Source organism: Eriocheir sinensis, chromosome 7, assembly GCF_024679095.1.
Source record: "Eriocheir sinensis breed Jianghai 21 chromosome 7, ASM2467909v1, whole genome shotgun sequence".
NCBI lineage: Eukaryota > Metazoa > Arthropoda > Malacostraca > Decapoda > Varunidae > Eriocheir > Eriocheir sinensis.
The window spans coordinates 13,503,743-13,518,201 of record NC_066515.1 but is presented as its reverse complement, the minus strand read 5'-3'; the positions used below and the strand labels follow the sequence as shown (position 1 = coordinate 13,518,201).

The 14,459-nt window shown below is 46.7% G+C and overlaps 2 protein-coding genes across 3 annotated transcripts in view; both read left to right on the top strand.

Annotated features, from left to right (window-relative positions):
- The window catches only part of LOC126992684 (uncharacterized), a 50,277-nt gene extending 48,499 nt beyond the window's left edge, over window positions 1-1,778 (top strand). For both annotated transcript variants that reach the window (XM_050851491.1, XM_050851499.1), the window contains exon 6: window positions 1,087-1,778. In XM_050851491.1, coding sequence (XP_050707448.1) covers window positions 1,087-1,262 — 176 coding nt within the window. In that variant the 3' untranslated portion in view covers window positions 1,263-1,778. The remainder of the gene's footprint in view (window positions 1-1,086) is intronic.
- Window positions 1,779-6,022: 4,244 nt separating this feature from the next.
- The window catches only part of LOC126992673 (cytochrome P450 2L1-like), a gene marked incomplete at its 3' end in the record, with an annotated part of 136,790 nt that continues 128,353 nt past the window's right edge, over window positions 6,023-14,459 (top strand). Inside the window, 1 exon segment of the mRNA XM_050851483.1 lies at window positions 6,023-6,143. Within this exon segment, the coding sequence (XP_050707440.1) occupies window positions 6,062-6,143 (82 nt within the window).

The window sequence follows — 14,459 nt, the reverse complement described above, 5'->3', positions numbered from 1 at the left end:
GTTGCGTAGACTCAGGACGCTGGGGGCATCGGCTGCTGAGCTGTGCAGTATATACACATCATTCATACTGCCAAAACTCATGTATGCCTCCCAAGCGAGGTCATCGTCACTTACCCTCACCCAACAACAGCAGCTTGAAAGAGTTCAAAAGAGAGCATTCAGAGTCATTTTAGGCCCTGACTACCACACCTACGACATTGCCCTGACCACCCTCAATCTCCCGAGGCTCTCTGACAGGCACCAGGACGCTCTCAGTAAATTCGGCATCTCCCTGCTTCACCATCCTCGCCACCGCCACCTCCTGCCACCCGACGCGCCTTCCCCCACCCGCTTCACCAGACACCCCAACAAACTCACCCCCTTCAGAGCGCCGCGAACTGACCATTACAAACGAAGCGCAGTGCCAGCGATAGTGCGGATGATAAACAATGTCCAGCAGTGATAGTCAAACCCAAAGGGCCGCAGTGCAGATTATCACCTCGCCGCCACCCTCTAGGTGCCCCCTTCACACCACCATTGCTCTCCCTTTTGTCTCTATTTTTAGCTCTCCCAAACCACCTCCCACCCTCTCCCTCCCTCTAGTGTGGCCTATTTACCATTAGTTTATTGTATTTTTAATTTTGGTATATTCTCAGCCAAACGGCTGCCATACATTAATAAACCTGTTATTATTATTATTATTATTATTATTATTATTATTATTATTATTATTATTATTATATTATTATTATTACACATACATACATGCATACGTACAAACAGACACATCTGGGATCACCATCTGACCTCACTTGTCCCTAAAGATTTTCTACGCCCATATTTCTGGACTGTCAGATGATGAACTGGTAGTCAAGCCTATATATTTAAACAAATTAATATTCTACCTTGTGGCATTGTTATTATAGTTTTATAAGTATATTAAAGTAATATTATACTATTCTCTAGTATCCTGCGAAATAAATTGTACTAGATTTTGTTCCATTAAATAAAAACAGGAAACCATAGGATTAGGCGGAGTTGCCATATAGGAACCAGGCAAATGTTTTTCTTTTTGTATTTAAGCCCTTGTACTCTCCACTTCTGTAGAGACCATGAAGGTAGGATTAGGAGGAGACGGCGCGAGCTGGGTGAGGTATCCCAGGAAAGTGAAGCCAGTTTCCCCGCGCTGGCCAACGCCCTGGACTGGCAGGATGGCCGCGCCAACCCTAAATATCAGTAGCTTTATTAAATGTTTTTTTATCAATTATTTCGCTATCTGTTAAGGTACTACAACTTTTTTCTTGCTTTTAGACTAAGACATTTTTATTATTATTTCAAGTACTTTTCAAATTAATATTTAATTGTATTAAAACAAGTACTCATGCGCGAAAATAAGTATTTTCAGTGCGATGAGCTACATACTAGAAATACAAATATACGTACATGCATTAACGACCATTTTTCAAGTAACCTAAACCCTGATTTTATATCTTTTGTGGATAATAAATATTCATAGCACAACTAATATTACCTGATTCATTAGTTAATTGTAAAGTACATAATCTTAAGTACACTATTATACAATTATCCATCCTAAATTTAGCAAGAGAAATTGGAAGTAGGTTTGGTTTGTATTTATTGGCCACTAAAATTAATAAGTTTTGTGTACAACTGACGGCTCCTTACCTTAATATTACTTGCTAATTTATTATTAAGCGTTACTTGTGTCATGAATTTCGGATCAACTTTCACTTGTCGCATATAACTAAGATTTTATAATAAATGTTAACCTATATTGACGATAGAAGTTTATTTTTTATCTATATTCACCATTGCTAAGACAACTACTTTTAAGAAGATTTCATTCCTTAAGACCTAATAAGAAGCTATAACACCACACTCAGTAGGCTGAAGTCTGTATAGTTTAATAATGAAATCTTACTCCATTTATCAGTTACTGCGTAGTTTATCTTCACCTCAGTTTAGTTTCAGATTACACCTACTAGTAATATTACTTACTTGTGAAATGTAAGTGTAGGGTATTTTTCCTTATCAAACCTCGCGCTGCAGCCGTATGCAGCACAGGACACTGGCATCGTGAGCAGCCCGCGAGGCACGTCCACACAGTCCATTGACTTTGACGAATGACTGAATGCAGTGATTCATGTCTATAGTGAGGTCTAGGTAGGGCGTAGTCAGGTCAAACCTATGCCTAGGTGAGGCTGGGACCGGCAGACACCTGCTTCTTGCCAATCCCAAGATGGCGGACTCTACTTCACATTTTCCCACCGCGCGCCGCCTCCTCCTAATCCTACCTCCATGGTAGAGACACGCCAGTCCTCGTCGGCAGACCGACTTGGTCGGCAAGATTTCGATCGCCGATAGAGTCGGTCTGTCGGCTCCCTGCTACGGGCCGCCTTTGGCAAAGGCCCGTGCTCCCTCGTGCAAGAGGGAACAATCTCCCCCCCCCCCCACCCCCCCACTTCTGTGTCTTTCCCCTAATGATGTAATACACAAAAGCGCTCGGGATCCTCTTGTTTCCTTGACTTCCTCAGTGGTCACCAGCATATATATATATATATATATATATATATATATATATATATATATATATATATATATATATATATATATATATATATATATATATATATATATATATATATTCTGTGGATCACCATCTCTCCTTTAAACTTCACCTTCTCTTCCTCACCGAAACACAGTTTCTGAGGCTACTGACAGCAATCTCTAGTCTGTTTCCTCCTACTATCTCTTATCCTAAATTTCAATCCAAAGCTGGATGTTGCGCCTACGTGCGCAAGGATATCACATGCTCTCATGTCCACGACCTTGACTCTTTAGAATTTTCCACCATCTGCCTAAGACTTCATTGTCATTCTATTACTTAATACAACTGTGCTGTATATATCTCACCTAACTCTACCAACTATGTAAAATTCTTAGACTACTGGAACTCTAAAGTGTAGCACATCTTGACCCAATCTCGCTTCGCTGAAATAGCAAATATTAGGAGATTTCAATTTTCACCACCAGCTTTGGCTTTCATCCCCTTTCCCTGATCAGCCTGGTGAACAAGCCTACAACTTTGCTATCCTCAACGACCTAGAGCAGTTGGTCCAGCACCCTACACGTATTCCCGACCGTCTTGGAGATCGGCCCAACATTCTAGACCTCTTCCTTACCTCAAACCCTTCTGCTTATTCTGTCAAACTGTTCTCTCCGTTGGGCTCCTCCGATCACAATCTTATTTCTGCATCCTGTCCTATCGCTCCTGTACACCCTCTGGACCCACCGAAGAGGCGATGCTTCTGGCATTTTGCTTCAGCTCGGTGGGACGACCTGAGGATGCTCTTTCCGATTCCGTGGAATGATTATTGCTTCCAGGATAGAGACCCCTCTGTGTGTGCTCAGAGCATCACAGAGGTGATTGTCTCTGGAATGGAGGCATACATTCCTCGTTCTTTCTCTACTCCTCACGCTAAAAAGCCTTGGTTTAATCATGCTTGTTCTCGTGCTGTCAATGATAGAGAGGTAGCTCACAAAAGGTACCAGAGCCTTCAAACTAATGCTAATTATGAACTTTACATTTCTGCCCGAAATCGTGCCAGATCTATTCTCCGACTAACCAAAAATTCTTTCATTAATAGAAAATGTCAAAACCTTGCTTTCTCTAACTCTTCCCGTGACTTCTGGCATCTAGCCAAAAACATCTCCTCCAACTTCACTTCTTCATCTTTCCCTCCACTCCTCAGTCCTGACAGCAACACTGCCGTCTCATCTACCTCTAAGGCTGAACTCTTCTCTCAAACTTTTTCTAAAAACTCCACTGTGGACGATTCTGGGCATATTCCTCCTACTCATCCCCCCTCTGACTCCTTTATGCCTGTTATAAAGATTCTTCAAAATGATGTTTTCTATGCCCTCTCTGGCCTCGATCCTCAGAAGGCTTATGGACCTGATGGAGTGCCTCCTATTGTCCTTAAAAACTGTGCCTCCGTGCTGTCACCCTGCCTGGTCAAACTCTTTCGCCTCTGCCTGTCAACATCTACCTTTCCTTCTTGCTGGAAGTATGCCTTCATACAGCCTGTACCTAAGAAGGGTGACCGCTCCAATCCCTCAAACTACCGTCCTATTGCTTTACTTTCTTGTCTATCTAAAGCTTTTGAATCAATCCTTAACCGGAAGATTCAAAAGCACCTTTCCACTTCTGACCTTCTATCTGATCGCCAGTATGGGTTCCGCAAGGGGCGTTCTACTGGTGATCTCCTAGCCTTCTTAACTGACTCTTGGTCATCCTCTCTTAGCCGTTTCGGTGAAACTTTTGCTATTGCGCTGGACATATCAAAAGCTTTTGATAGGGTCTGGCACAAATCTTTGCTTTCTAAACTACCCTCCTACGGTTTCTATCCTTCTCTCTGTACCTTTATCTCCAGTTTCCTTTCTGACCGTTCTATTTCTGCCTAAATCTATTAACAGTGGTGTCCCACAGGGTTTTGTCCTATCTCCCACTCTTTTTATGTTGTTCATTGATGATCTTCTTTCCAAAACGAACTGTCCTATCCATTCCTACGCCGATGATTCCACTCTGCATTACTCAACTTCTTTTAATAGAAGACCCACCCTTCAGGAACTTAACGACTCAAGGCTGGAGGCTGCAGAACGCTTAGCCTCAGACCTTACTATTATTTCCGATTGGGGCAAGAAGAACCTGGTGTCCTTCTACGCCTCAAAAACACAGTTTCTCCACCTATCCACTCGACACAATCTTCCAAACAACTATCCCCTATTCTTTGACAACACCCAGCTATCACCTTCCTCAACACTAAACATCCTCGGTCTATCCTTAACTCAAAATCTTAACTGGAAACTTCATATCTCATCTCTTACTAAATCAGCTTCCTCGAGGCTGGGCGTTCTGTACCGTCTCCGCCAGTTCTTCTCCCCTGCACAGTTGCTGTCCATATACAGGGGCCTTGTCCGCCCTCGTATGGAGTATGCATCTCATGTGTGGGGGGGCTCCACTCACACAGCTCTTCTGGACAGAGTGGAGGCTAAGGCTCTTCGTCTCATCAGCTCTCCTCCTCATACTGATAGTCTTCAGCCTCTTAAATTCCGCCGCAATGTTGCCTCTCTTTCTATCTTCTATCGATATTTCCACGCTGACTGCTCTTCTGAACTTGCTAACTGCATGCCTCCCCCCCTCCCGCGGCCCCGCTGCACTCGACTTTCTACTCATGCTCATCCCTATACTGTCCAAACCCTTATGCAAGAGTTAACCAGCATCTTCACTCTTTCATCCCTCACGCTGGTAAACTCTGGAACAATCTTCCTTCATCTGTATTTCCTCCTGCCTACGACTTGAACTCTTTCAAGAGGAGGGTATCAGAATACCTCTCCTCCCGAAATTAACCTCTGATTTTGGACACTCTTTTAACCTCTGTTCGGGAGCAGTGAGTAGCGGGCCTTTTTTTCTTTTTTTTCTTTGCGCCCTTGAGCTGTCTCCTTAGCTGTAAAACACACACACACACACACACACACACACACATATATATATATATTATATGTATACATATATATATATATATATATATATATATGTATACATATAATATATATATATATATATATATATATATATATATATTCACACACACGTGTGTGTGTGTGTGTGTGTTGTGTGTGTGTGTGTGTGTGTGTGTGTGTGTGTGTGTGTGTATGTGTGTGTGCGTGTGTGCGTGTGTGTGTGTGTGTGTTACTAGGGAGCAAGTATTCTTTTATACAAATTTTATTGAAAATTATGTCGCCTTAACAATTTACCAATTATTTATTTAACTTTTCATGTCTTTCATATGTTTTATGTGAGGCTCTACAAGATAGAACAGTTGCCCTAGATTTGAGGTCGAGTGAGATATAGCAGATTGTAAATGAAATAAAAATGAGAGTAGAAAAGGGAGACCCCTCACCGTGACGAAGTAAGAATTGTAGTGATTAAGTCGACCTTGATTCCATGTGCGTGCGCTGCTATGATAGATAAACGGACAGTCTCTCACAAGCCGTCGAGATGCTGACTGGGTTGCTCCTCTTTATCCTGTTCCTGCTGTGTCTGTACTTTGCCCTCAGAAAACCGACTAATCTACCACCGGGTGAGAATCATTTTTGGTAATCTTCTTCTATGATAAACTTTAAGGTAACCTCATGGACATGACTACTCAAGTATTATGAGCAAAGGTCCAAATAGACAAGTTCAAATGTATGCAGAGGTCCGGATAAATATTATTGCTGGACACCTGGCTCCAGGAGTGGAAAAATATAACTAAATATAATGAAGTTCTAGGCTCTAGGCGATGTTTTTTTGCAAGTGTATTTCCTCGATGACTGTAGGTCCTACGGTCAGTTGAGGAAATACACTCGCAAGAATCCATCGCCAAGACCTAAATGATATTTACTTTTCCACTCTTGGAGCTTGGAGTCCAGCTAGAACACTCAAAGGCCCGGATCCGTATCGCGAGCCGCCAGTTGAGTAGCTCTGCTCAAAGATAACCCACCTAACCTAACGGACCTAACCTACCCATGGTAAGTATTTGATGTGGTTGTATTATGGTGGTTATATTTTGTAAAATAATTGATGCCTGAAAACACTCAAAGGGGCTTAAAACTAAACTAAAATAATTGGAATTGTCATTAAAAAAAAAAAAAAACAGTATAACTGTGAAAATAAAAATGAAATGGTAGTACCTATAATACCTCTAAAGGTACCTAACCTAACCTACCCATGGTAGGTATTTAACATGGTCATATTATATTTGTTATTCATATGCATAACAGGCGTAAGTTACCCCCGGTGAATATACGGAAAGCGAAGAGGGAGCTGCTAGCTTATCAAAGACCCTTCCCGAGTCCTCACTTTCCGTTTCCCTATTGTGTTATCGACATCAGAGTAGTGCAGCATGCTCTCTAAAGACAAATACTTTTACTTTCCACACCACACACTATGCATGCAACACACACACCATGTCTGCAAGAAATTTCAAAATTCAAAATGGCGAATAATACTATTACTGCCCCGAATTCCCCATCTGGGGCGGTGGCGGAGGGGGGGGGAGGGGGGGGCAAAAATGCTCCAAGAGAGGACTCCCTTTTTGGCTCTATACCAGAGAGTTGTCTTGCTAGCTCATCAGACTTGTTCTTCATCAACTTTTGCAACATTCGCATTCGTTCCAATTTTAATTGTGGAACACCATTTCTTCTCTAAACCTCACCTCTTCCTCAACGAAACACAAGTTTTTGAGGCTACTGATGAAATACCAGAGTTTTTTTCTTTACTACACTCACACACGACCATCGCATGTAACGAAACACACGAGAAATTAATCCAGACAAGGAAAGGTTTGCCGGCGCCGGGGATCGAACCCGCGACCAGCGTAACGGGAGAGCAACTCCTTTACCAATCTGCCAAAGAAGTACCCCCCTGGTTAAGTGGGTTATGGGAGGCTCGCCCATCAGGCAAGTCAGCACTACACTGACCTACTCTGTTTTCTCTTACTATCTCTATCCTAAATTTCAAACCAAAGCTGAATGTTGCGTCTACGTACACAACGACATCACTTCCTCTTGTGCCTACGATCTTGATTCTTCAGGGTTTCCTACCATTGGGCTAAGACTTGTTATTATATTACTAAATACGTCTGTGCTGTATATCTCTCACCTAACTCTGCCAACTATGTATTTTTTTTTTACTACTTACATTCTAAAGTAGAACAAATCTTGACGCACTTTCCAATCACTGAAATCTCCATCTTAGATTTCCATGTTCATCACCAACTTTGGCCTTTATCCTCCTTCGCTGACCAGCATGCTGAACAAGCCGACAACGTTCCTCTCCTCAGTGATCTAGAGCAGTTGGTTCAGCACCCTACTTGTATTCCCGACCGCCATGGAGACACACCCAACATTCTTGATATTTTCCTAACCTCTAACTATTCGGCTTACTCTGCTGAACTGTTCTCTCCGTTTGGCTCCTCCGATCACAATCTTATTCTGTATTTTGTCCTCTCACTTCTGTACAGCCTCTGGACCCACCAAAGAGGTCATACTTCTAGCATTTTGCTTGAGCTCGATAGGATGACCTGAGGATATACTTTTCATATTTCCCGTGGAGTAATTACTACTTACAGGTGAGAGATCCCTCTGTGTGTGCCCAGCGCATCACTAAGGTGATTGTCTCTGGAATGGGGGCACATATTCCACGTTCTTTCAATCACGCTTGTTCTCCTGCCATTAAAGATAGAGAGGCGGCCTACAAATGATACCAGAGCCTTCGCACTCCTGCTAATCATGATCTTTACATTTCCGCCCAGAATCGTGCCAAATCTATTCTCCGACCAAGCAAAACCTTTTTCCTCAATAGAAAGTGTCGCGACCTTGCTTTCTCTAATTCTTCCAGAGAATTCGGGCACCTTGCCAAAAAGTATCTCCTCCAATTTCACTTCTTCATCTTTCTCTTCTCTACTTAATCCTGACAGAAGCACCTCCGTTACATCTGTCTTTAAGGCTGAACTCTTCGCTCAGACTCAACTCCCCTCTGACACCACTATGCATGTTATTAAGATTCTTAAGATTGATGTTTACTATGCCCTCTATTTTCCCTCTTTTCCGCCTCAGAAGGCTTATGGGCCTGATGGAGTGCCTTCTATTGTCCTTAAAAACTGTGCTTCCGTGGTGACACCCTGCCTGGTCAAACTCTTTCGTCTTTCCCTTTCAACATCTACCTTTTCCGCCTGCTGGAAGTACGCCTACATATAGCCTGTGCCAAAGAAGGGTGACCGATCCAGTCCCTCAAACTACTTTACTTTCCTGTCTTTTTCAGGGACGGATCATCCTATACGCCAAGTACGCCATGGCGTAGGGCTGTTGGCGGTAGCGAGTGTTCTAAGGCTAACTGGTTCACGGATAGAGAAAGGCAATATCCGTCAGGGTTACTTTACTGATCATACAGGTCACTAAGACAAACACAACACAAACGAGACGTTGTTAAAGTTTATGTGCTTGTATGTGAATGTTGTTTAGTGTAGATAACATTTATGTATCGGTGTGAATGAAGAACAATATGTATGAGTTAACAATAGGAGGACGAGGACAGACAGTGGAAGATTAACAACAGATAAACAATTGAGACGCAACACGGACAACAGGGAGCGCGACGAGAGAAACATAAATGACAAAAATACAGTCTATGCTGCAGCATTCAATTTTCCTTGGTGACTGGTAAGTGCTTTGAGCGGGGACTCGCCCGCTACACCACTCCCCTCCCAGTGACTTCAGAGAAGGAACGAAATCTTCCTGGTGCGGGGATGTTGTGACACAGACGGTGTTGCTTCGGCTATGGAGAGTTGGGGCGTCTGGTCTTGGGCCAGCAGGTATGCCGGCCTGACTCTGTCTATGGAGACCGCGTCCTGAGCACCATGTTTGTCGATCGTGACAGTCTTTCCGGTCCGTCTCAGGACGCGGTAGGGTCCTTGGTAGGGCTGCTGCAGGGGCCGCCGAACGGCATTCACGCGCACGAAGACGTGGGTGCAAGTGTCGAGGTCCTGGTTGACGAAGGTCTTCCTCGGGGAAGAGCGAGGTTGCACCGGCTGAAGGCTCCTCATGGCACCTTTGAGGCGGGCGGCGAAGTCCTGGACGCCGCAGGGGGCGGTGTCAGGTGTGGGCGCTAGAAGTTCGCCTGGGAGCCGGAGGTTGGTGCCGTAAACTAGTTCAGCCGAGGAGTGGTGCAGGTCTTCCTTCAGGGAGGACCTGATCCCGAGGAGGAACAAGGGAAGAGCCAGGGACCAGTTGTCGCGTTGGGTGGAGGCCATGAGGGAGGACTTCAGCTGCCGATGGAAGCCCTCGACCATACCGTTAGCCTGCGGGTGATAGCTTGAAGTTCTGTAGCGGCGGATGCCGAGGAGGGTCATAATTTTGTTCCACACGTTAGCCTCGAACTGGCCGCCGCGGTCTGAGGTGAGGCTGAGAGGGACGCCGAACCTGGAGACCCAAGTAGCGATGAAGGCGTGGCCGACGGCGTCCGTAGTGATGTCAGCGACAGGGGCGGCCTAGGGCCAGCGTGTGCAAAGATCCACGCAGGTGAAGATGTAGCGGTGGCCTGCGGAGGGTGGCAGGGGACCGACAAGGTCTATGTGGACGTGGTCGAACCTCTCCGTGACGGGGGTGAAGATGCCGGGTGGAGTGGTGTCGCGTCACCTTGGAGGCTTGGCAGTCGGTGTAGGATTTGGTCCACAGTCTGACGTCTTTGTTAATTCCCTCCCAGATGAAGCGGGACGTCCTCAGGCGCTGCGAGGCTCGAATGCCAGGGTAAGAGAGATCGTGAAGCTAACGGAGGGCCTGGTAGCGGTGTCGCTGTGGCAGGTAGAGACGGACGGTGGCCGCGGAGATGTCAGCGTAGAGAGTGACCTTGGTGCCTGGGAGTGTGATTCTCTTCATTTGAAGCGCCGGGTTGTTCAGAAGCTTTTCCAGCTCTGCGTCGCCGGACTGATCGGCGGTTATGGCGGCGTAATCGAGTGAAGAGGACGTCACAGCGGTAATGTTGCGGGAGAGGGCGTCAGCTGGAGCGTTGTCTGCACCTTTGATGTACCGGATGTCGGTGGTGAACTGCGAGATAAATGGTTAGACACCAGTTTACTTTAAATAAAGTAGAAACCCCCAAACAGCCTCACAATCTGAAGTCTCCAACACAAAGGCTTCAGCACCCCGGACTCAGCAATGACTCGTTGCACGGCAATGACGAGGCAGCACAGCTTCGTCCTTGAAGTGGTGTAGACGAGGGAGGCGCAGGAGGAGAAGGGGCGTCAGGTTCACGACAGTAACGGGAGTCCAAGGCGTGGAGAGGGGAGAAGTAAGGCATCCAGAACGAGACCACAGTATCTGAGTTAACCCGAGTGAGAGCAGGGCTTGGAACCGGAGTAGAATCAAGTGTTCAGAGCGAGGCCCGGCCGCTGTCTGACGAGGAAGGCGCTGGCGCCCACCAAGTCGCCTCCCATAGCGGCTTGAGAAGCAACGGCGTTCAGTCGACCGAGGCGTCGAACGGCGTCAGGCGAACGAGCAGCGGGAGTGTAGCAGGTGGTTCGCTGCGCCTCGGTAGTTCAACGGCTTCAAATGGCAAGATGCGGGCGGGGGGCAGGAGTGCCCGGGTCGTTCGCCTGCTAAGTTGGTAGTTGCCCTCACAGTCAGAGTGGGGAAGGACTTGAGCAGGGCAGCGAACTGGTGGTCCTTATGAACGACGGCGAGTTGCGAGCTGTCGCCTGGTGTTGGCTGTGCCTTGGAGAAAATGGAGGTGAGCGGGTCAACCAACCTCCGTCCTTTAACGTCGACTAAGGGCTCGTTCACACTACAAGCAGAGCAGGGCAGAGCAGAGCAGAGCGGTTAGTAGCGGCATTAATTTTTGGATAGTTTTGAATGTACAGACGCTCAGGTGTTCACATCGCAAGCAGAGCGGCGCAGCGCGAAGCAGAGCGGCACGCTCGGGAAATTTGGTCGTATTTTTTGGATCATCATAAGCCCAGTTAAAAATAAAATCCTCACAAATGAAGCTGGGAATGGGCGTGATGGCGATTGGCCTTAGGTCATTAAGGGACTGTGGGCTGGAAGTTTTGGGGATGGGAGTGACATAGGACGTTTTCCAGTCGCTTGGGCAGGTGTTTTGTTCAAGTGAAGCATTTATTATGGAGCAAATGGGGGTGGCAAGTTCAGGGGCAAATTCCTTATAGATTTTGATTGGGAGGTCAGTGGGCGTGGTAGGTGTGTGCGTCCTTTATTTATTTAATTTATTGAAAACATCAACCTCCTAGACGGAGGGGGGTGGGGAGGGGAATGGTAGGTATGTGGGGAGGGCGGTGAGATCAAGTTTTGGGAGGCTTTGACAGATACCCGCGAAATGGGTATTTATCTCCTCGGCCGCTCGGTCAGGTGATAAATGTGAAATGCAAGGGAAGGACGGTGAATGTTTGCCGAGTCCACAAAGAGACCTGACCTTGTGATACTACTGTCTGTTGTTGGCCTCTTTAAGATGGTGTATTTTATCTGGATAATAGTTTGCTCTGGTAGTTTTGATCTCCCTGATGACTCTGTTCCTGAGCTGTCTATAGCGGGCAGGGTCTGTGTTGTGAGCCCGTTTTCTCTGCGAGATGAGCCTCTTGACGGTGGGGTTAATCCAGGTTGCGTCAGATGGATGGACTGGGAATGTCTTGACGGGGAAGAAGGTGTGGTAGGCGTTGGTAATTGTGTGCTGGTATTGCTCCCATTTGTGGTTGACGTCTGCCTCATTTGTCACCTCAGTCCAGGGGTGTTGAGTAATCCACTGCCCGAAACGTCTGATGGCCGAGTCGGTTAGGGGCCTGAATGACCTGGCGGAGGATAATTGAAGCAGTGAGGTGGTGTGAGCCGGTTCCCACAGGACTGACAGGTGGCCGCTGCGTCCCATGGGGGGGAGAGGCTGGGGGGGGGAGTACTGCTGACTCAGGTCAGTCATGATGAGGTCGAGAGTAGCTTGTTGGTGGATGGGGAAGTTAACAACCTGAGTGAGATTCAGGTGCTGCATCGTGTCGCTGACATCTAGGCGTTTAAAATCCCCACAGATGACCAACTTGGCAGATGGGAATCTCACTCGAAGCGCAGCAGCTGTGTCGATGATGTGGTCAACCAGCAGCTGTGCAGTGGGCGCGCGGAAGGGTGGTATGCCACATAGTAGATGATGGAGGCAGTGTGGCGAGGATGGCGGGAAGGTGTGACCCTCACCCACAAGGCCTCCACTCCCTCGGGGGTGTCGACCTGAAGGTGTGAGGTCGGAGCGGCAGTACAGGGTAGGCGGTGGCTGAATGAATAGCAAGACGGCCCCGCGTTCAGGAGGACGCGAGTTCAATCCCCGACCGGTGCCACCAAGCTGGGATTTTTCAGCCGCCGCCGAGAGGCTTAGAACAACCCACATGCTGTCCAGAAAATCACCTATCAACCCGGACTCTAGATTCTAGGATTAAAGACGAGCTCCGGGAGGGCAGCATGAGCCAATGCAAGATGGCGCCACTATAAACACTCGCCTGCTCTAGAACGGGCTGGACCGACCAACAGGCCCCACCGGGAAGAAGCCTTGAACCGACCATCAGGATCCACCGGGAAGAAGCCTACCGGCGCAATAGGCTACGACGTAAAAAAAAAAAAAAACTCCCCCTCCTCTCCTGTTAGTCCTGAGATGATGGAATAGTTCATAGTTATCGATGTTGCAGATGTCAGGAACTATTTGCCACGCCTCCGTGATGGCCACCACACCAGCAGCACTGGACATGACCGTCACCATTAATTCCTCGATCTTGTTGCTAAGGGAGGTCACATTGTTGCTTTGAGTCATTTAACGTATTGGCCTTGGCTTTGCTTTTTCTTGTTAATCTCATGTTCTTTATCTTCTTCTTTTATTTTTGTTGATCTTCCTCTTCTTCTTCTAAGTAATGTTTCTGTTCATATTCTAATGTTCCTTGTTTTTTGTCTTATTATTTTTCATTTTCTTCGTCTTTTCTTCTTCATCCCTTTACTCCATCTCGTCATCTTCTTTTTCTCGTTCTTCTTATTTTTCTGTTTTTTTTTTCTCAAATGCTGCTCCTCTCTCTCTCTCTCTCTCTCTCTCTCTCTCTCTCTCTCTCTCTCTCTCTCTCTGTGTGTGTGTGTGTGTGTGTGTGTGTGTGCGCCCACATAACATTATTCACTCTTCAAATCTACGTACATCAACTCTCGAGCACACACACACACACACACACACACACACACACACACACACCGCACCGGTAGCTCAGTTGGTAGAGCGCCGCACTGCAAGGCTTCACGAGCAAACAGGCGGCGGTTCAAGCCCCGCTCAGCCCGGATTCTTTTCGTTGACTAGGAGTGGTTACTGTCCCCCCTTGAGCAAGGGGGATGGGGTGTGTGGTGTGTGAGGTCCTGGCAGTACTCAGAGATCGACGATGATGAGCACTTGCTCACGTCGTGTGGGTACATGCTGGCGAAAGCGAGTCCAACTCGTGATCAGGCCGTGGTGAATTACACACACACACACACACACACACACACACACACACACACACACACAGAGAGAGAGAGAGAGAGAGAGAGAGAGAGAGAGAGAGAGAGAGAGAGAGAGAGAGAGAGAGAGAGAGAGACATTTTTTTTTTCCTTATGAATGGATTTAAGGTGTTAGACAACGCGGCACGTGTTTTCAATCTCAGACTCATCTCCATTCATCACCACTCATCTCCATAACTTGTTAATCTCCGTTCATCATTTTCATATAATTTTCCGTCTCTCCTCTCCCTTCTTTTTCCCCTTTCCTCTCTAACTCTGTCTCCTCATCTCCCCTCATCTCCTTCTCATCCTCACTTCTTATCTTTACTTACCATTTCCTCATCCTCTTCTGCCTCTTCCCT